This window comes from Cinclus cinclus, chromosome 4, assembly GCF_963662255.1.
Source record: "Cinclus cinclus chromosome 4, bCinCin1.1, whole genome shotgun sequence".
NCBI lineage: Eukaryota > Metazoa > Chordata > Aves > Passeriformes > Cinclidae > Cinclus > Cinclus cinclus.
This window is the reverse complement of record NC_085049.1, coordinates 25,506,982-25,534,274: the sequence shown is the minus strand read 5'-3', so window position 1 is coordinate 25,534,274 and position 27,293 is coordinate 25,506,982. Positions and strand designations below refer to the sequence as shown.

The window sequence follows — 27,293 nt, the reverse complement described above, 5'->3', positions numbered from 1 at the left end:
CTTAATCCTTCACTGACAGGGTAGTGGTTGGTTCACAATGCCATAATATGAATTTCCACCAGACCTTATTTAAGTGTTGAGCAGAGTAACCCAGCCCCAATTCAGGGTAATTGTACAAGTCAGTAAAGACAGCAAAGAAATGAGTTACAAGAATTGAGTTGGTGGCATATCACCTGTTTCCCAGTGAAAGCACCAACTGAAAGAAGATCTGTAAATCTGTTATGGAACCTGAACAACCCAGCAACTTGAGGAGTTCTAGTGTTAATTGATCAGAAATAAAACACACCCCCTCAATGAGAGCAGAGAAAGGAACCACAAAGCCAGAAGACACAGTCCAAGTTTTTTTGATGAACCTGGGAAGCACAACCTTTAAGGAGCTGAGTAACAGCACTGCTACACTGATTTACTGAGAGGCTGCCAGTAAAGACAAGAGGGGTGTCCCCAGTCTCTCCTGCCATCACATACTGATCCAAACCACCAGGGCACTGAAGCAAGGCACATCCAGCTCATGGGTATGCTGCTCCCCTGGTCTCACCTCTACACAGGGAGCAGCCATGTCTGTATGGATTCTTATGATGACTGTGACAGGCATAGAGGCTCCTCTCTATACTAGAGACCAAATAAAGTGAAAATAAGATGGAAGAAATATTCATAAACACCTTGTGCCGAAGTATCTGCTGATGACAAAGCCAAGGTGATAGCTGCTTGCTGCTAAAGGAAGTGGCCCCCACTCCTTCCCTCCTCAGACTGTTCCTTGGTGCTCCTCTGAACCTGCTGTGACCGGCCTTGCTAAAGCCAAAGCAGCAAAAGGCTGCTTCTCCTGAAAGTTGGAATGTTGTTCCTTGTGTCACAGGAGCCAATGAGACAGACAAAAATTGGCACAGGAAGATTCTACAGCAGGCATTCAGGAGGCTGCATTCTTCTGGTGTCACTGAACTTCAGTGCATGGTAACTTGGCACAATGATGCCTCTGAACAGGAAAACTTCATTAGAGCCACCACTGGATGGAGAGAGCAAATGCCTCGAGAGCCAGGAGAAATCCCATGATAAGGAAGTCTTGAGGCACAGGGACAGCTGCTCCCTGAACTGCACACCTAAAGTTAAACCTGGCATGCAGACTGCTTTTCGCTCAACCTCACACACTCCTGCCCTCAAGGGTAATGGCCATTTGTGTGTTGCTAAACAGGGCACACGAACAAGAGAAGGGCGTTCACAGGTGCCTCACCAGTGCTTCCTCCTACAGAGCCACTGAATCAAGATACTGCTGGGATTGCTACAAAACCCAAATGCAGGAGTATTTGAGTTTCTTGAGATTTGCTCCTCTGGCTTCCATTGCAACAAACCCCGTGGATAATAGTGCAAAACTACCGGTTTCTTCAGAGTTAAGAAACATCCAGTCTATTCTGAGAAACCTCTCACGCATTAGAAAGCAACATGTTCGCTTAATCAGGATGGTTCATTTTTAGCCAAAGCGTCTAAACTCGTCTTCTTTCAGCAGCAATAATAGTTTTAGGTTACTACAGTTACAAGAGTTCTATATTTTTTATGTCTCTTTCCTAGATGCTCTCTTCCCTCTCTCATACAGTTCTATTGTGCATCTCCATCTTTCTTCCTCAGACCTTATCCCTGTCCAGACTCCGACGTTTTCCAGAGCACGTCTGCCCGGGAACACGGCAGCCAACTGCACCTTCCCCGCTTACCATTTCTGATGCCTTTCCACCCTCTCAGCCAAGCCAGACCTTAGTCACCGCTGGCAGAGCGGAATTCCGCTTTTCTCCCTCCCAGCTGACCATTTACTCTTCGTCTTCCCACTGCTGCCACCCTCCCGGACCTTCCAGCGTCCCACCAGTGCTCCTGGGGCAGGATGGAGCCCTTGCAGCCTGCGGCACAGGTGGGCACGGAGTGCGAGCTGCCGCCCTCACTCGCCCCTTCGCCACTGCCCCCGACAGCACTGCCCGAGCCGCACAAACCTCACAGAGGTGAGGGGGACCCGAGGGGGGCTGCCCTCCACACCCCGCGGCCCAAACGCCGCCGTCCCTCCGGGAGGGAGCGCTGAGAGCTGCCCCGCAGAGCCCCGGCGGCCACAAGGAGCCGGCCCGGCGCTGCCGGGGTCCCGCTGCCGCTCCAATCCGCACCTCCCCCAGCTAAAACACCCTTTTCTCCGAGCGGGACACGAGGGCCGAACCCCGCATCCCCCCGCATCCCCGGGCTCACCTCGGCCGAGAGCGCGGCTCCGTCCCGCAGCGCCAGCGCCGCCCCCGCCGCCGGACCGGACCGGACCGGACCGAGATGCCCCTCCCGGGGCCGCCCCTCAGGACAGGTCTGGTCGGGTCCATCGCTCGGGAGGCATCTGTCCCCTCCCCGAGCCCCGGCGGCGCCCCGCGGAACGGCCCCACCCCCGGCACTGCCGGCCCGGCTTTCTGGGGTTTTTAATTCCCACTGTGCCACTTAAAATTACCGTAAGAAATTTTATCCCCCCACCTCGCTGTCTCCTTCCCACTTCCAAGAGATTGTACTCTAGCCGAAGCCGAGCCGCCCCAGCGCGGTTGTACCTCTGTTGTCTCGCTCGGGTGGCGTGGCAGGGGTGACCCACCCAGGGCAGAGACATCCCGACCTCAGGGGCCGCTAATTACGGACAGGAGGAGGAGCGGGGGAAGGCGGAGGCTTTCCACACCTGTTGACGCCAAGGGAGACCATTTACAAAGCGGACGCGAGTCAGTAAAGATGGGAAACCGAAAATTCTGTTTTAAAAAACCCAACAAAGCAAAACAAACAATTAAAAAAAAAAAAAAAAAAAGGCAGCCCGTACCTGAGCTGCTGACGTGTTGCAAAGCAAGTTTCCAACGTACCCTCAAGCAGGAGGAACTTTTCTGTTAAATTATTCCTGGCAATGATTGCTTAACAAGCTCTTAATGAGCATGAACAAAGAAAGGAAATTTGGGCTTTCATTTAGAAAAGCGGAGTTGACTGCTAGGCTGCTGCAGGGTGGAGTAAATTGCTTGGAAAATCACCAGAGAGTTTGCGAAGCAGGTTAGGTGATAATCAAGAAGGGTTTAGACAAAGGTAATCCTACCTGAAACAAGAGTTGAATACAAGTTCTTTAGAGATACCTTCCAGTCGCTTGTTTTGATTCCCACGGTATTTATGTGCTACTAATGTGTTACAAACGTACCTGTGACAAACCTTTCCACCACAGAAATACTGACATCGCTGCAAACATAAACACTTTCCCCGCAATCAAGTAATCTGAAATTGCCTCTCCCCACCAATCATGTGTTATTTCTTTTATCAGAGCAGGTCGTAATCAAATTTTAAGTTAAAAGAGATTTCAATATATTTTTGTCTGTGGAGCTGAGCAAAATTTAAATTAATGAGAGAGTTGCTGCTACTGAAGATGTCAATTCTTATCCTACTTGGATGCCGTTTCTTGCCTGGTCCCTGGGTGAGAGCAGCCCTTGGATGCACAGGGAGGCAGGATGGGATTTGTGAAGCCCGTAGGAGCATTCAGGAGCCAGCAGCTGAATCGTGGGGGCTCGTAGGGCAAGCGCAGTACCTGCAGCACTCCCACATGCAGATGCCCTGTGGGAAGGTGACAAAGTGGGGAAGGAGGGTCTGGAGCCCAGACCTCTCTCTACAAGAGTGCCAGAGCCAGCATTTATGTTCCCTGGGGCTACTACGGCAGGGATGGTAAAAACCTTAGTTTCTGGACATGGAGATTGATCCAGAGAGCAGAATTGAGATCACACATATGCCTCTGGGCTGTTTAACCATCAGCTCCTGAAGCTCGAAGGGAGGGCAGTACTCCAAGGATGCCATCCAGCACCACTCACAGGTCTGGGCTGGGGTATGCGGGGTCTGAACGAGCCAAGTCCGGGTGTGGGAAGTAAATAATGCACCCCAAGTCACCGTGGAGAGCATAACTAGGTGTAAATCAGCCTCCAAAGATCCTGTCAGAGCAGTAGCATCATCACCTCTCAACTAGTTTGACAGCTTCAAACCACCTGAGTGAAACAGTTTTCCAGCTTTTGGTCCGGTTTTGGTTTGATGAGCAGTTCCCTCATGTCATCTCATGTCATGGCATGTTCCCTGATGTCATCTAACAGCCGGTGAGGCGACTCCAGTGTGACCTGAGAGGGAAAAGCCACTGGATAGGGGTTGCTGTGACAATACAGGTGGCTTCTCCTCGTCTCTACTTCAAGTAAGCCAGCGATCTGCTGGCCAGGGCTGAGCCCTGCTGCTGGAAAAAGCTCCCACAGAATTAATTCCTGTGAAAGCAATGTAGTCACAGCTCTGCTCTCCCGGCCCAGCATAAGTGAAGGGCACAGGGAAGGAGGGAAGGGAGACGGGCGTGGTGTGGCTGGCACCCGGTGTTTAGATTTCACCGTCCTGCATCAGGAGAGGGCTGGGGACACGGCAGGGCAGGGGGGACATGCCAAGGGCTGCCTGCACACAGCTCAGGGGGAGGGAAGGAAAGCAGGCAGGCAGCCAGCAGTCTCCCAGATATTACATGTGCTGAGCCCTCTCAGGATCAGTCTCCCAGATGTTTTATGTACCATTTCCTTGGGGGACAGATTCAGCCCAGATGTTCACGGAGCTGCAAGGCCCAGCGTGGTAAATGGGATTTTGCCCTTGGGGCTGTTTGTTCCTGCCTAAGGGCAGTCTCCTGCAGGCAAGGGCGGGGATGGGGGTGTCTGGTGCAGCACTGTTCCTGCCTTTCCATCCAGCAGCTGCTCATGGGGTCATGCCAGGGAGTGGCTTGCACTGGGGTGCTGCAGGTGGTGACCCTGGCTGGGCTGAAGGACATTCACATCTACTCTCCTCCCTCATGCTTTTCAGCCTCAGCTGTTCTCTTGATATCTCTTCTGACTTGGGTTTTAGCCAAATAGAAGTTTTCCCTCTCTTTGGAAGTGCAGAGATCAAACTCTTTGGTGCAGCCAGCAGTCCTTGTCTGGTGTTCTCCTGCCAGGAGTCAGATTGCAGACTGAGACCCTTAACACACCTGCCTTTTTTATGCCATGGTATTCCAAATCTTCCTCAATGGGATTGACGCTGGAATGTGTTCTCATTCCCTGGTTTTCTTGTTCAAGTTTCTGTGAGTGGAAAGAAGCAGCATAAAACCAGTGAGTGCTTTGCTAGCAGACACACCTTGGAATGAAGTTCCTGAGCCTCTACCAAGAGCTTTTTTTAAAAAAAAAATAAGTTGGCAGAAACAGATAAATCCTTTTAGAGGCATTAGGACATTGTAATATTTATTGATCAGCATGCACCAGCCCTGGTTTATGCACTCTGATACATTTTGGCAATTGAGTCAAGCGTGATAATAAACATCATGTCCAGCAAGTGGATTAATAATGGAGATGTGATGTGAGGGAAATTGGAACAGTGTGATACCTTCAGAGAGAAAGCAGGATGGCTGCTGCATAATTTAAACTCAAAGTGAGGTGTTCTACCACAGACAAAAGGCCAGCAGCCCCCTGCTCTGCACAATAATGGCCTAGCAGGTCTCTGCTTCAGCTTTCTGCCCATTCCAAGAATCCCTAAGGGCAATTCCCCTCTAACTACAGCTGGCAGCAGGGAGACCTGTAAACATTTGAGTACATGGAAATGAAGTAGTTGTTTGTCCCTTTCTGTAGGAGCCTGAGATTGCAAAAGCTTTCCCTGGCCCAAGCCCAAAGTTAGAGAATATTGAATTAATCATCACTGTCAAATTGGGTTGGATCAGATTGTGAAGTGTCATACTGATTTTATAAAATATTTTTAATTTCTATCACATTTAAATAGATTTAACCATATTCAAAATTGAAATGCTGTTTCAAAAGGAGTATTTGTTTTGAGTTGAAGGGAAAACATTTACGCAGAAAATGTCAAATCTGTAAAATTTTGTGTATTTTTAATTCACCTCACCATATTTCCTTTTAGTTTCAATACTCATTAAAAGTCACTTCTTCCTGCCAGAACCCCAGTTTGAAAGAAATGCCAGAAAGCCCTGAATCACTGGAAAATCCCAAAGTAACTCCACCAATTATAGCAATAGACAAATTTCATAGCTACGAATAAGAACCCAGATCTGTAATGCTGTGGTCAGTAAGAGCTGCCAGTTCCCATAAATCAGGTGGTCCTGATAACAGAGATCAAATTACAAATGCCCAGCCTTTGACTGTCCCCACTCCCTTGTTTACATTTATTTGTAAACATTTGTTTCTTGTCAGACTGATATTAACATTCAAGACCACAAAGTGGGGTTTTCCTGAAGGAAGGGAAGCAGCTTTCCACTTCTGGTGCAGCATGAGACAAAATGCTCTGTGCTTCACACTGAGCCCACCGTGGTGTGTGGAGGTAAATAAGACAGCGAGGGCACCTTAAGCCCAACTGATCACTGTGTTCCTACACAAATAAAGGTCATTGTAAGCCTTTTGTTCCTCCCTTGGTCCTTAAGGATATTTGCTACATCACAGTACTTCATGACTCTTCAGATGTGAATTAACTCTTTACTCAGAGGCTATTTGGAAGTAAAATACATTTAGGAATATAAATGCGAAAGTCCATTTTCAAAAAACATGCTTGGCTCATCATTGATGCAGGGCTGCTCTTCCTATGTGCTAATGCAAGAAAGAAGATGGTCTGGTCTGAGTGCTGGAGCTTTGGGGATTTGGACATTTTCATTTAACTGTTTCCTCTTGAAGGAGGCAAACCACTTTGATGTGAAACCGGTACCAGTTTGAAAGTAGTGTGTGGCTGTCTGAGACTTGTGAGCCACCAAAACTAGTTTGGGAAATAGGCAAAAATCCTCAAATAAAGGAATAGGCATGGGTACATTGCGTGCTGATCAGCCGGATCACAACAAGATCACTTAACCGAGGTCTTTCCTTCTTTGTGTGTTGCAAGGGGTTTTGTGTTTGTCTGGGTGAATTCCAGCAGCCCTGTCTGGTTTCCTTGTTGGTGCATCCTTCCTCAGTCCCACTTGTCGCGCTGGTCTGGCTGGGCAGAGCTCCAGACTCCTGAGCCAGAGGCCAGAGCCCAAGTCTCAAGGATTAGCAGATGCTTAAGCACTGACCTTGCCAAGTGCTAGAGGTGCTGTATGAGCCAAAAAACCCCATAACACTTACGCAAAGCAGAAACTACTCATCCCCGGGGAAATTTATTCTGCTCTGGGATGGGGCATGAGAGTAGGATCAACAAACCCACCAAAAGACCAGGGAAAAACAGGTCCACGGGAGATTTTTACTCCTCCTGAGACAGCCAATGCCAGCACACAGCACTTACCAAGTTTAGAGGGAGTATTTAACTGGTGAAATAGAGTCCTTTTGTTCACACTCAGAGCTGCCGATGTTTACTGAGGTTCTCCGTGTTTCCAGCAGGCTGTGGGTGGCTGAAGTTAATTACGGAACGTTTTCTGCAACTCATCCTCTCCTTAAAGCTTAATGGTCTTTCAGCAGCACAAGCGTCCTTCCTGGGCATTGTGTCAGGTTTAATTCTGTTTGATTTCCATTTGAAAAGCAGAACTGGGAGCACGGGTGTAATATTTGCCGTAACCTCTAATCATTCATCCTTAGCCACCCCTGGACTGATAAGGAAGGAGGAACGGGCAGGAAAACCGAAGCAGTTTTCTGTAGTAGCCATGGATTCAGCAAACACGGCAGGGCTCTTAATCCTGACCAGTGCCTAAGGCGAGTGTTCACCTGCCAGCAGGCAGGGCTGCCTTAAGCCCAGAGGAGGAGGAAAAACAGCCTTGGCTACAGGAGCCGGGTAGGGTTAGGAATTAATCCCACCATCACCGGGAAGTGCAGACAGGCACTCCATTTTCCCAGCTGAAGAGCCTGGAGCAGGTGCATCCTTTGGGCTGGCGGAGGCTGGCTGAGGGGACCCGTGGCCATGTCACACCCCTGTGTGACATTTTCCCTGAAGCTGCTCAGGGCTTGCCCACTGCAGGTGTCTCCTCTGAGAGCATCCATCAGCGCTGCACAGTTTTGCTTTCCCTGGCTCCAAAGAGAAAATAACAGCCAATCTGGAGTAGGTCAACCAAAATAAGATGAACCTAAAATGAAGTGAAGCTAAAGGCAGCAGAGCTGTGCACAGTGGTAGTGGTGTTTTGGGGATGGTCAGTGGGAGAGGCCACTCTCGTCAGTGTCGTGCGCAGGTGAAGTCCAGAGGATTTTCCCAAGCTGTGGTTTCCATTTCCAAGGGAAGTACAGAAACTCACGCCTTCCCCAGGTTTCCATCAAATGAGTCTAAGGTGGCAAATGCCAGGATGAGCAGAGCCCACAGCTCCAATTTTGTCTCTGATGGAACACCTGGCCCTGGGAGCAGTGACAGCGGGGACTTTCCTGCAGTGCATCAGCACTGGCAGCCCAGATCTCCCCCCAGAGCCATCCCTTGCCGAGGGCAGAGCCCCTGTGCCAGCCTCTTTCCAGCCCTTGTACTCTGTGAGTAAAGGAACCTAAGAAAGGCAGCTCCACTCCTCCAGAGTGGCTGAGCTGGGAATACTCCTGGTGTGGATATCAGGCAGCTGCAGCGTGGCCAGGCTGGTCTCTCTCAGTGCATCCTCCCCCTGTCCTCCCTGCTCCCTAAACATTTCCTGGGCTGCTCTTCTCCAACCAGAAACACCACAGGCACTGGGCAAAGCCTCTCCTGTGTTTTATAGCCCTTCTGCTCTGTTCAGCTCCAGAGCCAGCACTGTGGCCAGGCACTGTTTGCTGCCCAGGGCACGGCCACCCCACTGCTCCCACAGCTGGGAATGGCCCTGCCAGCACCCCTGGGGAGGGAGAACCATCCAAAGACCTCGGTGCTGCTGCTGCACAGATAACCACGAGAGCACTGGGATAAATAATGGCACAGAGACCTTCAGGGAAGTGAGGCTTTGCCGAGGGCACGGTGCAGGGTCTGGGAGCTGCCCCCAGCAGCTGCCCTCACCCACAGGTTACCGGCTACCAGCCCCTTCTTATCGTCCTGCAGGCAGCTGCAGACCCCTGGGAAGCAGCTCCTAAAAGAGCAGGGAATTAAAGCAACCAGGAGCTGACCTGGGGCAGCCTCTCAGCATGCCAGGCTGTAAACCATGACAGCTCCAAAAGGGCTTCCCAGTGCTCTCCCTGGAGTGGCTGCCAGTGTGTCAGGGGCAGAAGCCAGTGCTCTCAGCTGTCATGGTCACTGAGACCAGAGGTGCCCTTACATACTCCACTGATTTGTAAAAATAACAGTGGAGACCCCTCCTGCCCTCCTGGGGCCTTAAGGACACCTGAGACATTTCAGACATAGGGACATCTTTAGTCCCAGCTGTTAGCTTCCAAGTTTTGGACACTGAGGCGTTCTTTCAGGCACTGATGGCTGGGTGCTGGATGCAGGTTTGTGTCCCAGCTGGAGGTCTAGAGGTGTGATCTCAGCCACCCAGAGGCATTTACTTGTTTCCCCCTGTTGGCTCACCTTCTGTTTTTCCACCCAATAAATCAACCAATCAATAGGAATATTACAGCACAAAAGCAAATATGCTTAGATTTGCACAACATATTTGGATAATCTGGCCAGGGTTTTGCCTGTGTTCCCCGAGTTCCTGTGGTCAGCACAAAGCTGCTGCACACCTGCACAATGCACCTGGCTAATTCTGCTTGTACTTTTCCACTCCAGAACCAAGCTCTCCTCCCTGCTCCAACAGGATTCCGTGGGTTAACACCACCCACAGGAATCTGCTCAAGAGTTGGTCTGGTTGCTCCATACCCCACTGATCCCTGCAAGAGCACCTCCTCCTCAGCATCCCTCTGTGTCCAGAGGGTATCCCAGACGCAGGGACAGAACATCTTGCACACAGCTTGGTCCTGCACAGGACGCTGCCCCTCAGCCCTTCTTACAGCTCCCAGCTCTGCAGCTCCAGCTGTCCCCTTTGTCCCACCCTGCAGGAATGTCACGGGGCTCCTTGGACAGCACAGCCAAGGAGTTCCATGGCATGCCCCAGGTGATCCTGTCACAGGAGTCAGACCACTTCACCTGCACAACTTAACGGCAGCTAATCATGGCATGGTCCACTGGCTGTCAGGTCAGGCTGCCCCTTCCAAAGGCCTTGGAAAAACACAGGGTACTTGGAACAGTAGTTGTGACTTCAAATGCCTGCCTTGCACAGCTCCTTGTGGGGAGACAAATGTGAGAAATTAAAGAAAACCAAAGGCAAACAGAACCCCAACATAATAAAGAACAGCAGCAAAGTTTTCAGTTTCTGAATTCTCAAATCCCTCCCCCACTTAGAAGAAAAAACATTATTTTCTAAAGAAAAATGAAGGAAAGGCTGAGGGGCAAAAAAGCAGAAAAGAAAAGCCACTGATTCAGGTGTGCCTGAGATTCTTTTTTCCAGGATGTGGCATTTGAGGGTGCTATGTCTCAATCTGGGAATCACAACAAAATGCAGGGAATTGACTCTTCCTGCTTTGTCCTGAGAGTAGGGAGGGATGTGGAATTACTTTAAGGTCACTTGCACAATGATGTGTGAGCTTGCAGACCCTGTTTTCTTCCCTCTCCTAATGATGCCAGGGGATCACCTACCCAGGAACATGAGACCATCTGGAAAACATCATCCGGTGCATTATTCCTTGTGCCAGAGGGATATTTATAGATAAAGTAAATAATGTTGTCACGATCCAAAAAAAAAAGGAGAGGCTGCAAGGCAGTGGAGTGTCTCCTCCCCCATTTCTGTGCATGGCTTTGCCCCAGGAGAGGCCACTGGGATCTTTAAAATCTCTTCTAACCTAAACCATTCTATGATTCCATGATCCTTCCAAATTCAGTCAGTTTTGGAGAGCAGGCAGGAGCAGTCAAACCAGTTCTTCACAGGATCAGGCTCCCCCTAAGCCCTTTCCCCAAATCTGCTCCATAAAACCATATAATGCTCAAAAGGGTGTATATTTTTGACACAAAATAGGGTCATTTGAAATGAGTTTCTCACAAGAAGTGAAACCCTTCCCCTCAGCTGAGCAGTTCAGGTTCACTGTTTGGCTCTAAACCACTAAACAAAATATTGCATTTGGGCAAGTTCATCCAGCTCTCATTACAGGCTTCCTAAATTTATTTATGAAAAATTAAATGTTCTCTTTAGATAGGCAGATATGTACATATCTGTGTTTCCAAAGTGGTTTCAGTCTCTCATTTTGTAAACTAATGGTCATAATTCACTTTGCAGCACTACCTAGAGTGGCTCCAGGGTGTGATGTTATTATGGTCATGGAAACTAAATGAAGAGCATGTGGCTGACCTTTCCTAGCTTAGGTCTGTCTTCCCAAAGGAAGTGTGTAGAATACCAACCCTCTTCCCACTGGAGACTTGTCATTCCCAGGAGTGTAGGAAATCTGTTGCAACACAGCCTCTTCTTGTCCACTAGACCTGTGCTGGAATCACAGAACAGAATTTTCCCAGCTGGAAGGAACCCACATGGATCATCAAGTCCAACAGAGGGAGGGAAGTATTTGGTTTGGGGCCCTTGACATGTGGCACTTTGCAAATGACAGAGAAACAGTGATGAACCTCATGCTGTGGGACATAAAGCAGATATCAGAGAGGAGAGGTAGGAGAAATGTCCCCTAGCAGTTTTGAAGTTTAAGCAGAGCTCTGGAATATGGAAGTCCTCATGTTTGTTTTTTTTTTTTTTAATCCCTGGTGTTTTGTACTGCTCTTCCAGAGTAGGGAAGTACCTTCAACTGGAGAATAACAAAATACTTGTTATTATTTAATCTTCTAAAAGCAGGCTTGCATTTTTCACATGCTTTGGGCTGACTGTTCAGATGCAGGAGTTTGTGGACTGAAAGAAGGAGGATGTTGGAATTGAGAAGAAAGGATTTACTCCTTGGTGTTCAGTTGTCTGCAGTCAGGAAGAGGAGAAGTGATTATGAGCAATTCCAGTGCCTGACCAGTGCACAAAGCCAGTCCATCTCCCTGGGATCCACATTTTGTTCTGCTGACCTGTAGTTAGGTGTCAGATTCAAGAAGCTGGAGTCTTTGTTCTTTTTGGCAAAACACTGGATTTTCCATGGGAACATCCAGCACCTTGTATTTCTGCTGGGTGATGAAATGACAGCAGATTCTTTCTGCAGCATCTTGTATCAAGTTCCATCTTCTCTTTCTCTGCAACTGAACTTGGTCCAGGCTCAATGTATGGATGCAGGAAGATGCAAGGGAGTATGGAAGAGTTGTCCAGTGCTTCTGCTATTGTCTCTTTCTAAAGAGAGCCTCAGATCAGTAGATCCCACCACTTCCAGGATAGGCTTGGCACAAATGCAAGCATTTTGCTATTTGCTCAGAATGCCAGTTTTCTCTTCTCTCTCTGATCCTTGTGGTCCTGAAATGGAGCACCTTCCCTACAACCAGCATGGAACACACCTGTAGCTCCAGTCATCTTCCTCCTAGGGAACCAGACTGTGCTCATGGCATTTGTGTGGTGCAGTCTCACAGCCTTGCCAGCTTTTGGGCCCTGGAGGCTCTGTCCACATTCCCCAGATGGATGGAAAAGCAAAAAATTAAATACAGCTTTCTGATACTATGTAAATAATTTTGATACCTAGTCTATGAGTTACAGGCATCTGTAAAAAAACTTCACCCTTTCTTTCCAGCAATCTTATCCATCTGAAAGCATGTGAATTGCAAAACAGGTCTTCTGTGTGGTTGCTACATTAAAAATTAAAACTAGTGTGTTCTGCCTTATCTGGCCTGTATTTTGTTTATTTTCTACAAGTTCTTCAAACCAGGTAATAAAAATAGTTTAGTTTTAATCAGTCAGGTTCAGTCCGATTTTTTAAATCCTATTGCACAGCTTCAGTGTTTCAGACTGCATGGTATCAAAAAAATACTTAAATTCTTTATTAGACAGGAGTGCTCTTTGGAATTTCAGTCATTAGAAAGTTCTTCTCAATCTTAGTTTTTAACAGCTTGTTTCTGTGAAATGTAAACTTCAACCATTGGGATTTAGAATGCTTAATTTGTTCAGCATATGAACCACAGGCACCAGCTCAGTCAATAAACAACTCTTTTTCACTGTAATTTTTTCCACCTTCTTGAATCCTACTGCATTTTAGTCTTCAATTCCAGCTAATTTTTCTTTTAAAAACAAACAAACAAACAAACAAACAAACAAGCAAGCAAGCAAACAAACAAACAAACAGAAAGCAGACCAAACTGCATTTCCTTGTGGGGCACATCTAGAATGTATCCGTGTTATCAGAGCTGGGGGCATGTGTCAGTTTCTACAGGAGAAAAGATCCAGCTTTTGCTTCAAGATCACATGGATTTACTTGAATGGTGCAGAGTAAATTTTCTTACTGAATCCCTCTAAAACAAATGAAATGCTGTCCTGTGAAGCTGGGTTAGACACCAGGGGGGCCATAATATCCAGGAGTCACCAGGGTGTGTCTCACAGATGGAGCAGGGAGAGGCCTGCATCTTTATCTTTAGCTTTCTTTCTTCCTTCCTCTCTTTTTTCCTTTGTCCTACACCATGATGGCATTTCTTTGTCCATCTCAGCGTCCTTTTGCCTGCACCTGTCTGCATCTGCTGCTCAGTCCTTCTCCCTCACTGTATCCTTCTCTTTATAACCCTGTGTCCTGCTGCCCATCCCTCTCCTTCTCCATCCCTCTGCTGTCATCCCCCCACACCCACCTGCCATGGTCATTTTCTCTCTCTGTCCTTGTTTCCCTCTTTGTATCCCTCTGTCCTTCCTCTGAGTTTATCACTCTGTCTTTCTATTTGTCCTTCTCCACGCCTCACTCAATTTCCTTTTTATTCCCTGTTGCTCTGTCCTGCTCCCTGTGCCATTGTCCCTCACTAGATCCTTCTGTCCCGTTCTCTGTCCCTACTCTTTTTTACTCTCCCTCCGTTATGCTGCCTATCCCAGTTTTTATTTCACCTCCATCCTGCACTCTGTTCTTCCTTTTCTTCCTGTGTCCTCTCTGCTCCCAGTCCCTCTTTCTGCCTCTCCTCCTCTGTCCCTGGTGCTCCCATCCCACCGCTGGATGGGTTGGTGAGTGCACACTGGGATCCAGGAGGGTTGGAGTGTGAAAAACAGAAGCCTGCCTGAGTTCCTCAGAGAGATATCAAAATGCAGGGTTTAAATTAAAGACTTTAGAGAAATTAAAATATATTAAGCCACTCAGACATGAAATAGAGGTGTAAGCTTTAGTTTTAAGTAAGTCAGTAAGTTTAAGTAAGAATATATTTTAAGTACCTTAAAGAGCAAAAGCCTTAGAATTTGGTGTAAAAAACAAGCTTCAGTAAGAGTGCAAAAACATAGTTTTATACATAATAAAAAGTAATATAGTAAGAATATTGCTAACATTCTTCAGACAGAACAGGCAGACTATATGCACAAGTTATGCCTAAACTTTTGTATTATAGAACTAGAATTCTAATAGGTTCAGAAGAAATGCTTCAGATTTGTGTTTTTAGCTTATTGTGTAATTTATAAATAATAACCTGTGCACCGGGGAGAGATTCTCTCACTCCCTCTCTCCTCCCTGCCATCATCACCATCCTGAAGAAGATAGGAGCTGCTGCTGCAACTTCTAACCCTGCTCAGGACTCTGACCAGGCTGCAGCTTCTGCTTCTAATCGAGACTCCATCCCAGAAAGGTTTTAGCACGGAATTTAACACTTGGGACTTGTTGTCTCTGAGACTGATGTACTTCTACAAATAAACAATTTTATAACAACCAACAACTGCTCTGCTCTTTTGAAGACCTAAACCCATGACAATCTCGACACAGGAGAACTCTTGCAGCTGCCCCGAGCACCAGAGCATCCTGGGACAGGCTGCCCCCAGGACGGCCACCAGCCTGTGACAGTGAAAATGGACTTCAAGATCCCTTCCAACCCAGGCCACCCCATGATCCATGGAACCACTGCAATATCTCCACGTGAATGGAGCAAAGTTTATAAATATATTTTGATAAATTTGGGTTTAGTTGACATTTCTATTAATGATTGTTAAATGTGGAGAGATAACAGAACAAATAGGAAAATGGAGTTTGTCCCCACACTTATTTTATTTATTCTTATGTACCTGTTTATCACATTTATACACATATGTGCATTATTATACACGTGTCTGCATGTCTCACCTATTATCATTATGAATCTGCCAGGCTCTGGGGAGATTTACTTCCTCAGAAAATGATGATTCCAATGCACATCATGGTGGGCATTGGTGTAGTGTGGGATGTTAGTGAGCATTACCTGAACGAGTGCTTAAAGTGAGATACCTGCTCTTAAACCTTGTTAAAAGAGGGAATAATTGTGGGAAATAAAATTATTTTTCTGTCCCACTTGGTAGTGCCCTTTGGTTTAATAAGAGAGTTTTGTTGCAGTACTGACTTCAATAAAACAACTGCAAACTATTGGCATAATTTAGCTCCACTTAACAGAGTTTGAGAGTTGTCATTTTTTTTATTTGATCTCTCTCACTCAAAGCAAATTCCATAACAAGTACGGTAGCTGTTTTTACAGTACTGAACACTTTTTTTCCTTGACTTCTGTTAACAGTAACTTCTCTTGTACTATGCCCTGGGATGTTTGATGTGGGCCGGTTTGGTTTTCTGAAAGAAAATATTTACTAACATTTTACAATTAATTAAACCTTAAATTATTATTTTTTGGGGGTGATATATACATTTTTTTTTTCTATGCACAATTATCTTTGTTATGTGAAAGTTGAGTTTCATGTTATCTGTCTTGCTCTTCATAATTATAATGTTTTTCATCTTCAGACCACTTTTGGTGCCTTATTTTATTTATTTTGATATGCTATGTTATTTGCCTCACTTCTTTTCATATCAATACAATCTTACCCAACCTGTCCAGAATCTCTACTGTATTATTGTGCTTGTGAAGTTCTCCTGTGGGCAGTGATGGATTCATTTTGTCAGTAAAACCTCATTCCTATAGAAAGCATTTGTGAAACTGGCCACAAATCCAAAGGCTCAGCTCCAAACCAAGAAGAGCCGTTCAGTGCCCGGCTCTCTGCCTTTTCCCACATGTCAGTGATTATTGAAGAGCACCAGCAGATGGGGCTGAGATGCTGCGGAGTGGAGCACTTCCAGCACACCCAGTGAGGATCGGGAGAGGTGGGAAATGCGGGTGAGTTGGAGCACCGGGTTAACTCCTGCTGTCTGGTGAATTTTCCAGAAGAGGAGGCACTGCTGCAGGAGGAGCCAGGAGGCAGAGAAGAGGCACCAAGGGTTGTTGATGTGCAGCAGCTGGTGCCCGTGGGGGGTGTGTACCACATCGATGCCCTGCAGTTGCCACCCCAGGCCCAGGACGTTGGGGACTGGAGCATGGTGGAGGTGAGGGAGGACAGGGATCATCAGCCCCAGCGCCCTGGCACCCCTGGGGAGCTGCTCCTGAGGTTTGTCACTGCTGGCACAGGCACTGGACGCAGCTTCCTGAGCAGCAAACTAACGAGGCAAGGTTTGCAAAGCATCAGTTTTTCATATGTGAAAGGTAAAAGCACGGCAGTACCAAAAACCACTGCTGGCTCAGCTGTTCTCGAGGTCTTGAGGCTGGCTGGGGGCTGTGGGCACTGGGCTCTGGCTTCCTCTAGTGCTGAGCTACGCCCCAGAGCGCACTGGGAAGCTGGAAACCTTTAGTTTGGAAAACCAATAAGGCAAACTCAGAGAGCAGGCCTGTGGGCAGGCCAAGAGCCCTGGGATGTTCATAGCCAGCCCCTGTGACCCCTCCTTCCCTCTGACACGGTGGGGACAGAGTGGAATTACAGCTGCTCCTGCTTTCTGAGGCTGTGGAGCTGTTAGAAGGGACTGTGCCACCCTGCCTTGAGGGTGCCTTCAGCAGCACAGGAAGGGGTCCGAGGCCTGGGGGTAGCTACTCTTCTGTTGCCTTCAAAGTTGTAGTTGGAAATGTGCAATATTAGCAAACCCTTTTAAATAGTACGTTAAACTTTGCAGTGGTTAGATGAACTAAAAAAAAAAAAAAAAATCTGCATTTTCTGATAAACCCCTTACCTGTCCTTTTCCTCTCTTGCTAAAGCTTCAGGATGTTGGATTGGAGGTGTATCCATATTCCCCAGGAGAGGCTGAAGATGGCACACAGGAAGCAGTAGAGATAACCCTGAGGCTTCCTGATAATGTGATTTATTTTAAAGTGCCCATGGTAGCCCGATGGGAGCCTGCAGGTATGAACTTAGAACATAAATTTATTTTAAAATTCAGTAGTGGAATTTATACATGAGTTGGAGTGTTGTTGCAATCTAGCTGTAGAAATAAGGGCCTGTTTGGAGCCCATAAATAGTTGGGGGACTTCAATGTTAATTGATTTGGGTTTTAAATTTTTTTTAATTATTATTACTTTTTTGGTTAGTTTTACTTCAGCTCTACTGGCAGAAGCCTTCCATGTACATCATTGTATCTTTTCATCCTCTTTGTCCAAGCCAGCAGTGGAGAGCTGATGGTATCAACAACATAACCTATAAGGCAGAAGAAAAGAGCATCACCTTTAGGATGGGTGCCTTTTATACAGTAGCACTTCTCCAGGATGCTCACCTGAACCTGCCCTGTCAGGCCTGGGAATTGCACCCCACTGGTGTGGATGAAGGACTCTTCACAGTTACTGCAGTCTTTGCAACCATTCAGATACAAATTAAGGTACTGTCAATAATTTTTTAATCAAATATTTGCAGTTAAAAACCCCCATAACTTATACAGTGCCCTTGATTAAGAATCTGGGATGCTTCCACAGGAGCGATTTGAATCTCTCTTCCTTCCCAAGCACTGCACTGGTTATTTAACTTTCAGTTATTTACTATGAGAAGGCAGCTGTGCATTTGCTGTGGAATGTTTCAGTCAGTGCTTTGGTGCTGGTGCTGCATTCAGGCCTGTTCCACCTGCTAGAGACCTGAAAATTGTTCCTCTTTCCTCCCAGCTCTACCAAGAGAAATATAAGGATTTCTAGCAGCCTACTGCTAATGCTCTTTGTTTCTTCTCACAGTTCAAGTTACTCATGATTATCCATCTGTTCACTGGTGTACAAATCAATAGACCAGTGTCATTTCTGAATTCCTACACAAATCTGGCTTTCTTTTGGATCTATAAATGAAAGGTCACAGCCCAGAGTAGTAGATGATGTGGACATGACCCAGTATAGGAAAAATATCAATATTTGAAGCCTAAACCAGAAAGGTGCTTTCCTGACCAGTAAGTTGCTGTCACCAGTTTGTACAACAGGATAACCAGTGTATGTTGTCTTCAGTAGTGGTGGAAGAAGAGAAGGTACTTTCCCACATCACAGGAAAATGGATGAGTCCTTTTGCCCTCAGAGAAGCTTTGAAAAGAGCTGGAGTGAACATTTTCCCAGCAGAGTACTCTCCTGAGTATGTGCCTGTGCCCAGGAAGGTGAGTGCCAGAGAGTTTCCTGGTGGCTTTTTCCTATTTTCCACTCGGGTCCCCCTTTCTTGCACTGGGACCTGCTGTGCTGGCAGCTGAGCCAGGGACTGAGTAAAGCAGGCTCTGACCTTGCTGTAACACAGGGAAATGGAGTGAGATCTGTTTGTCTGATTTGTACTTGTGCACTGCAGGCTGCCCTGGCAGAAGTCAAGGCCTATGAACAGATGGCTCTGCTTGCAGCTGCTTTTGCTCACAGCAAGTGGAATGGAGAAGCAGGGCCAGAACGAGTTGTGTTCAAGGTTTGTGGAGTCAGACCAAACTTCCAGGACAGACCAGCACTGATCCCTTCCCCAGTTAGACAGAAAGAATTAACTCACCCCTGGTAGCTTCAGCCCCTGCCTCAGTTCAGAGTCACAAACTGCACTTGAGAGAGCTCTCAGGGGACAAGTCTCAGCAACAAGGACACTTGCTAAGGAAAATGGAACTGATAAGGCACCAAGGGAGGCTTTAGTCAGAGCTGGGGTGACAGCTTCATGCTCTTCAGAGGCCCCTTGAAAACCAGCAGTCTGCTCTGCCAGCTTCTTAAGGAACAGCTGGACTTTTCTTCCTGCCTCTAGGGTTTCTTTTGCTCCCTACTGCAAAGGAGGGAATAAGCAATCTCAGTGTTGATTTGTCCCCACCTGGGAACTAAAACACAGGGTTAAAACTTCTCCCAGCCAGCCAAACACTCCCACGTGTGGCTGGAGAAAGGTAACACAGCCCACTGCTGAAAGCTGCAGTGGCTCTCACTCTCAGGTTAAATGCATGTGACACACAAATATTGGAATTTGTACTCTGGCAAGGGCACAGGCTTCACCTCACCATTCATTTTTTCCTGCAATAGGTAAGTGAACATCTTACAGCAGGTTCTGCCAAAGACAAGGTCTGGTCTCTTTATATGTTAAGTGGTGAGAAAGTACAAAACCTCAGGCTCACTGAAACCAGTGAAGCTTTTTCAGAAGAGCTGGAAGAAGAGTCTGAATTTCACTCCACACTCTACCATATGCTCAAGGATTCTGCCAGCAAGGAAGCCATGGGTAAAGTGGAAAGAGCTGGTTTCCTGTTTATTGATTCTGTGTATCAGCTGCTCCTTGCTACCAGAGTTCTAGCATACTCTTAGATACTGCATGCTTTCCTTTAAAACTTTATTATCAAAAGCTTTCAATAAAGTTACATTTCAAGTCTTAAATCCTTTTCTATGCAAGTCATTGAAACAAGATCTAAAATGCAAACATTTTATCTTTGTTCAAGCAAAATAAATTCTTTATTCTCTTGTGGCTAGACCATCTAGACATGTTTATTGTTAGCTACTTTCAACATTGCTGTTCTATTGTAAACCTCAATAGAACTGAGACCCTTTTAGCTGCTTTTAAAGATGACTTTTGTCATAATGGGAAAGAGACACTTCTTTTTCATTTCAAGTCATGCTTTAAATAAAAAAAATTCATCTCCTCCCCAAAAAATACCCCCAACCCAGCAAAAGAAATCCAGCATGTAACCTGAAATCAATGCCATCTTCACCTCCTGCCCTGCAGATGTGGCAGTGCCGCTCGGGCAGCGGAGCCAGGGTTAGACCGGGGGAGGCCCGTGGTGTTGCAGTCCTGTGTAGGGCCACAGCAGCTGCTGCAGGGATGTCCAGGAATCCCCAGTGCCCACAGGGGCTGCATCTGCTGGCCTCTGCAGGGACAGCCCCGTCAGGAAGCTGGTGAGAGCAGCCAGCAGCACCAGGATGGACACGGACACCCAGAGGGTTTTGTTAGCGTTGCAAAAGGAATCCTTGAAGTGGGATGCCCACGCTGACATCAAATTGTACCTGGGCAGGACAGGAAAGCACAGAGCCCATCAGTGTTTCTTCAAAATGTGCAACTCTTCCCCCCACACCCCAAAAAGCCTTGAAGCAAACTAGGTCCCACAAGCATCAAAAGTAACAGGTTGTTACTGTTTTGGGAGCTGTGCAGGGGGAGCTTTGCTTCTGGGTATAAAACACAGCCAAGGATAAGCTGACCCAGCTCACCAGTCCACCCATGCTCCCTGTACATCACATTGGCTCTGAAGAGCATTCACAAAAGCTGCCTTCCAACAGCAGCAAGACATCTCACTTGTAGAAAGCACACAAAGTCCTGGCCTTTTGTTTAAAACCTCTTCCGATGTCAGCCTCCCAAACATGGCTTTAACTTGTGAAAGAAACTTACATTGACTCCAGGGTCCATTTGGATGGGCATTTTCCTTTTTCAGAGATGCTTTCCTTCCTAGTTGGCTGTTCCTGTACTTCAGCAGGAGACTCCAACTGCTCATTTCTGTAATCAAGAATCAATAGTTCCAAAGCTTTGCCAAATTCACAACAGCTTGGCTTTATAGCCCTGGCCACGTGGTGAATTAAAAGCTCATTAAAAACAAACCAGCACACCTGTGAGGAGGCTGCTGCTGAACTTACTTGGTTTCAAAATGCTCTTCTTCATACTCTGCCCAGGAATAGGTGCTGAGGAACCTCTGCAGCGAAGGACGCTTCTCATTCTGCTTTACCCCTAGCCTGCCCCTGCCAAGGATCAGACAAATTTATCTCATTTTCCCCAGCAGATAGAGAGCATAAAATCAGAAACTTAACAGCAGCTTACTCATTTGGTTGACCTCAGACAACCAACTTAAAAATTTAATTGCTTGAAGTTAGGATAATTTTAAAAAACCCAAATGAAACCCAACAAAACTACAGATCCATCCACTGTAGATATTTAGATTTCCCATTTTAGGCTCTAAAGCAAGAAAGTTGAGGGATTTTTTTTTTTTAAAGCTCTCCATGCTCAATAAATAAAGGTAAGCTCATAAGGCTCATTCACCTATTATAGCACATAAAACTAATGCAAAAGGTGTAGCCTAAACATTATTCTACCCCAAGCTGCTCCATAAACTGCTTACTACAGGCAGAGTTAGTAAAAAAATATTTCCCCTGTTCCAAGACAAGCCCAGGTGACCTTACCAACTACTTGATCTCCTGCTGAATCTGTCACTCCGTTCATCCCCATCAGGCTCATGGAACTGGGCCTGGAGGAAAAATTGGCTACATTTATTGCACAGATATTCTGATGGTTCATCCCAGTCAGTTTTGGGGAGGTGAAGCACCTCAGCATCCCTCCAACAGCCTCTACTTACCAGTGGCACCCCAATCCCTGCATTCCCAGCACTCCTGGGCACTGTTGCAATGCTAACTCTCCGCAGGGTTGATGAGGGCTGTAAAAATAAGAGGCATTACTGGCTGTTAGCAAGGCACAACTGGGTTACCCACAGAACACACAAAATACCATCTGTTTTATAAAAACTGTATTAGAAAAAGGTGTTGACACTTAGCTTGAAGTGACACACAACAAATCCAATCTCAAGTGCAGATCAAATCAGATCTTTAAAGCAACATCTTGCCACAGTAAGTGTTTTCAGCTCACCTAAGTGAGGCTGGCTGCACAGCTTCCAGCAACATACCAAAATTAAATCTGAGTACATTCCCCTAACCTCGTTCACAGGAATTCCTACACTTAGTAGGAACTGCTCTCATCTCATATTTTTGTGCTAAACCCTCCTCTAAGTCCAAGAGAGCCAAACGAACAATTTTTCTTAGCCAGCAAGTAAAAGCCCAACCATTTCACCTCCATGTCCTCAAGGGGACCACTTAGAAGGTTGGTGGTGTGGCTGAGAAGTAGATCCACATGTTTGATGACACCGGCCCATATTTGTGACAGAAAAGCACTAAGTCAAGCGTGCAGCAGAGTACCAGGACATAAAGCAAAACCCCCCTCCCCCAAGAAAATTTGAAGTTTCATGTAAGGACCCTTACCTTAAAGTTAAAAGGACTTGGTAGCTTCTTATTCATTGATTCATCTGTGAAGAGATTAAACATCAGAGCTTTACAGGAGAAGTTTGCTGCTTACAGGAATACAGTGAGTTTAATTTGCAGCCTAAGCTCTGACTTTCTGATGTTTAAGCAATGCACTCTCAGAAAGCAGAAGTGAGATCTCAGGAAAAAGCTTCATATTTCATTAAATAAGTTTATAACATTCACACATTACCCATCCTCTGCAAGCATCATCTTCTGCAATTATTATCAACTATATTCTATTATTGAGGCAGTGTCCTGTTACAGGACTCTTTCACAGTCAAGACTGTAATTCAAAAGGTTCCTACAAGGATTTTATTGTGTGGAATTTCATGGTTAAAAAAACTTCCTATTTTTCGGAAGAATTTAACACTTCTCTGGCAAAGCCAGAGGTGCACAAGCACCGGCTGAAAACCTGGCTGCTTAGAAAGGGAAATAGAGGCCCCCTGCACTTAAGAGGTTTGTAATTCCCAGGCAGAAAGGGGCAGGGTGCACCTGTAGAGAGCAGCCAAAGCTCAACTACCTAGAAATAGCTACTGTGAACAAGTACCCAAATTTACTACTCATAAGGAATAAGCTTATCACCAACACATGCCATGCATTTTGTTGAAAGCCAGAACACATTGCTGCATACTTGCAGTGGTCCCACACACACCCTGAGATCCATGACAGTTTAGTTTAGGTACAAGTTTAATTTCAGAGAGCTGCTTTTAACAGTGGCAATAAATTGCTATTCCCTTCCCTCCCCACCATTTTTAGAAGAGGAAATAAAACGACCATATAATTCTATCACATAAGATGTGGAGAGATTATATGACTATTCTGCAGCTATAAGGGTCTGTCTGGCAGGTGCTAGCAAGGGGAAAGAGGCTTTTCCTGGTTACCTCTGTCTCCAAGGGAGCTGAAGGACCTCTCGTTCTGGAGCAGGACCTGCTTGAGCTCCTCGAGCTCCGCGTGTTCTTTGGCGTACATGCGCTTCAGGTTCTCTACGTGCTGGATCATCACTTCCACAGCCTTGCTCACCCGGCTCTCCTGAGGGAGCAGGGAAAGCAGCAGCTCTCAGGAACTGCCTCATGGTTGGAGATTTCCCCCTCAATCATCTGCTCTCCCCTGGTATCTCACTTCTATCCTCCCTTTCAAAGCTTCACTACAACCCCTGTCCTGGCACATGCTACACAGGTTTTGTTTTTCAGTGGATCATTCTTGTTGTAAAATAAATTAATCAGTCTTCAGTTTTCCAAGCCCTTACAAATCATCATCATCATCTCCTCTGATCTATAGTCTCAGCTGTCACCATGCATTTGCTGGTATTGCCAAGTCATATTTTTGTGCTGCTGTTGTATTATACACAACTACACTTAACATTTGAGCAGGGCTTAGCAGCTTTCTATAAATCTAGCTGATTAGCTACCCTTTCCATAAGGCACAGACGCGTCTTTCTAGCATCAAGGCCATTGTTACTACCCTGCTTGGTATTTTGTACATCTCACTGCTGCAAAATCTTAGTTTTTTTTCAAACAGAGCCTTATTTCTGCTGTGGGTTTTTGCACATGTCTAGTGCAGCATAGCTGCTCTCAGTGCCTGGGGTTTCTTATAAGAACACAGAGTGAGAAGAGAAGGCCAGAACTAAGCTGTTCTGACTAGTCTACACTACACACAACTGATTCCCAAATCCACTCCTGGAACAAGAAGCCCAGCAAACAGATGTGGCTATGCCTTTGCAGCTGGAAGATTTCAGCTTTGTACAAAGGACTTTTAGATGGAAAGTGTTACCTGATTAATAGCTCCCAACATCTCTGCTCTGCTGGCAACTCGAGCTGCATATTGGCTAAGGAACTGCAGGCTTTTCTGTAGCTTCTTAATGATCTCCTGTGCTTGGTTATCTTCTTCACACAAAGGAACTAGTGCCTAAGAGCACACATTAGTGAGAAAACTGGTGTGAATTATTACCAGAGAATGAAGTACTGGGCTGGTGACACTGAGGAGCTGCATTCAGGCCCACATCAACATCCTCAGCCAGTATAACTTGGATAGAGAGCTCCCAGGGGCAGAGACTGGAGCATAAAATCAGCTGAACCAGAGGCCAGATGTTTAACAGAAAAATTCCCCACTGCCTGAGCTTACAATGCACTTGGACCATAATCCCTCATTTCAACTGCATTGCTCCCGAACTTCCTTCATATTTACTTATCATGAATCCCATGCACACACCTCCCCTTTGAAGAGCTGTTTTAAGAGAGACACTCACATCTACTTATCCCATCCACCCTACCAGCCCTGGCCAATACCAACCTCTAACATCTTCACAGCATTTGTGATCTCCTTTTTCAAGTTTTCTTCAGCCAGGTCTCGGGACCTCTCTTCAAGCTTCACTCTTTTGTCCAAGGTAAACAAGTCACACTTAAAACCTAAAGACAGCCTCAGAAATTCAGCCTATTGTGGGGGAAGAAAGATTTCAGAGGAATTTAAGTGACACAAATTTAAGTAGATTTGGACACTGACATGACATCTGGGACTATACCCTGCAACTGAAATTTAGGAGAGATACAGAAGAATAAGCGAACATGACCCACTTCCTTAAAGCAGGTCTTCCCATCTGTAGCGATGGGTGGAATGTTCTGCAGCCTCAAAAGGTGACATCCTGACAGCACCCTGTGCCATCTGTGCCTTCTGACAAAACTGCCTCTAAATCAGCACATTCTGCCTGGGAGGAGGTCACAGCTATGCTCCTTCAAGCTTGCAAACAAGTGTCACAGTAGTGACAAGTCTTTGTTCAGTTTTATAGGTTTCCACCTTTCACCGTCCCATTTCCTGCAGAAATTTCCACTAGGCTTGGAAAGATATTTCAGAAGTTAACCTACAGAAATACAACCAGTTTAAGCTGGATCATTCTTTTGTATAGAAGGACATATTTTCCAGAGTTTACCTGCAGGATCTGTTATCTGAAATACGTCAGGATACAAGCAATTGAGACTTACCTCCACTTCCTTCTCATTTGGGGAGTCACTGCAGGAAAAGAAAAAGAACCATGGAACAGACTGTGGCCTTAAATTCATACCTGCAGCTGATCACTGGAAGTCAAAACACTTACGGCTCATTTTGCTTGGATTTATCTCCTTTAATGCCACCTGCAGTGGGTGAACTCCCTGAGAAGAGACCAAAATAAACTGTTTTCAGACCAAAGTGAAAAACAGCCTCCCCAAACCAACTTGTGAGTCTTTTAAGCTTCCACAGAAGCCCATGCTCGAGATTTCCAGTCTTAAGCTCTCACCAGTGAAAGTAACTCGTGGGCCTCAGGTTCTACTCATTGTGAGGCAGCACAACACTGCCAAATGTACAAAGCCCCAAAAGTCAGTCGTTCAGGGGGCTTCAGCTGGCATCTTATTATTAGCACAGAAATGGTTAATTGCAGGTTTTGTCTTCAGGATGTTATATGACTTACTACCTCACCAGTTTTTAGTGATTTCCAAAGGCAAAAAGAGGAGGCAATCTGAAAAGTGGAGATATCTAAAGAGAAACACCGCCCTGGTCCCTCTATAATCATGGATAGCACAGAGATGATTTTTTACAAATCTTTGGTGAGAGCAGGAGTACCAGAACTCTTAAATATCCCAACTCCTTTGAAGCCAAGAAATTTCCTCCTGTCTAGAGAAATGTGGAGCTGGTTAGATCAGTATCTGCAGAAATCAGAGCAGCAGATTTCACATGACACCACTGTTCTTCTCTTCATTTTGATCTCCAGCTGCGGGCACCAAGCCCTAAAACAAAAGCCTCTGATCATAGTTAGTGTGGGACAGGCAGCTCCCTGCAGCTCTCTACCAGCTGTGGACTCAGCTTGTGTTCCAGTAATATGAAGGTGTTCAGCAAAACCCCCTTACCTTTCCTGCTGGGAACCACAGCTGGTGCTTCATCACTCTGCTCTTTATTATTATTTTTCTTTTCCTGCTCCATCTCCTAAAGACACATCAGAGCAGTTACAGCGAGGAAGCATCCACACCACCCCTGGAGGAGCCTGTCCTCTCCTTTGTCACTGCCCAGCCAACCCAGCTGGGCTTTTCCCTGCCACCAGCACTCTTACCGCATCTTGCTTCAAAACATTCTGAAACACAGACTTGTGTTCTTCCATCACCAGGCAGGATTCCTTCTTAATCAGACTTGATCCTGTGGAGAAACAGTCCCAAATCCAAACGTAACAATTAATTAAACACACTGAGCTTCCAACACCCATCATTTTAGCCATGGTCTAACCAGGCTAAAAAAAAAAAAAAAAACAACACACAAAAAAACCCCAAAAAAACCCAAAAAAACAAACACACCAAAGCCACGAACGACCTGAGAAAAAGAGGAGGCAGCAAAGGACACTATAAAGACACATAGGAAGGAGCATGATGATAGCTATGATTGGGAAAATATCCCCATAAGAAGTGTTATATGTCTACATCTGAGAATAGAATGTACTTCTTTTAGTTGAAGATGCAAGAGTTACAGTAATATTCCTTTGGATAAATGAATTTTATTATTTTGCTACCAGCAGGGAAGTTTTTTGTTGCTATGTTTGCTGTTTAAAGTGACATATTTTAATCAATATTTATACCTTTTAGAGTGTCTAGAATATTTTGTTTTCTCCTCTCTTTATGCAGTCACACAGCTGTGAGCCAAAGAAATTGCACAGGGAAAAAACAGGAAAAAAAAAACAAAACAGAAAAACTCCAGCTTCAGGTTTGAAGTCTGAAAGGGAAGCTTAATCAGTTCTAATATTAGGAACACTTTCTTGTCAGAGATGTGCAACAGGCAGTTGGATTCTCATACTTTAAAGCTATTGGGACTTCAAAAAGTTTGTTCAGCAAATCTACTTCCTCTTAGTCAAAGGCACCCGGACCACATATGAAAATTAACAGTAGAGGAAATTAGCAGAAAGAGAATGCTTTTAAATGAAAGGACAGAATTAGATTTTAGGAAGATAGTACTGAGGAAAGAGACAAAACCAAGCAAGAAACTGTAGCCTATATAGAGATAGAGATTTTTAAAAATTACAAACA

General features: G+C 45.9%; 2 protein-coding genes across 2 annotated transcripts in view; one reads left to right on the top strand and one right to left on the bottom strand.

The window, feature by feature from the left end:
- Positions 1–961: 961 nt before the first annotated feature.
- LOC134043758 (dynein axonemal intermediate chain 7-like) lies at positions 962–19,512 on the top strand. The gene is made up of 8 exons (XM_062492491.1): positions 962–1,157; positions 1,786–2,325; positions 16,144–16,301; positions 17,002–17,146; positions 17,401–17,615; positions 18,195–18,362; positions 18,545–18,652; positions 19,237–19,512. The coding sequence occupies exons 1-8, from the start codon at positions 962–964 to the stop codon at positions 19,510–19,512; spliced, it is 1,806 nt and encodes a 601-aa protein (XP_062348475.1).
- Position 19,513: 1 nt separating this feature from the next.
- IRAG2 (inositol 1,4,5-triphosphate receptor associated 2) overlaps positions 19,514–27,293 on the bottom strand; it is a 37,256-nt gene continuing 29,476 nt past the window's right edge. The window contains exons 28-40 of the mRNA XM_062492490.1: positions 26,333–26,415; positions 26,133–26,208; positions 25,346–25,400; positions 25,233–25,260; positions 24,547–24,687; positions 24,028–24,162; positions 23,139–23,286; positions 22,216–22,259; positions 21,540–21,617; positions 21,367–21,431; positions 20,827–20,928; positions 20,585–20,689; positions 19,514–20,205 (exon numbers count right to left, since the gene is read on the bottom strand). Coding sequence (XP_062348474.1) covers positions 19,962–20,205; positions 20,585–20,689; positions 20,827–20,928; positions 21,367–21,431; positions 21,540–21,617; positions 22,216–22,259; positions 23,139–23,286; positions 24,028–24,162; positions 24,547–24,687; positions 25,233–25,260; positions 25,346–25,400; positions 26,133–26,208; positions 26,333–26,415 — 1,304 coding nt within the window. The 3' untranslated portion in view covers positions 19,514–19,961. The remainder of the gene's footprint in view (positions 20,206–20,584; positions 20,690–20,826; positions 20,929–21,366; positions 21,432–21,539; positions 21,618–22,215; positions 22,260–23,138; positions 23,287–24,027; positions 24,163–24,546; positions 24,688–25,232; positions 25,261–25,345; positions 25,401–26,132; positions 26,209–26,332; positions 26,416–27,293) is intronic.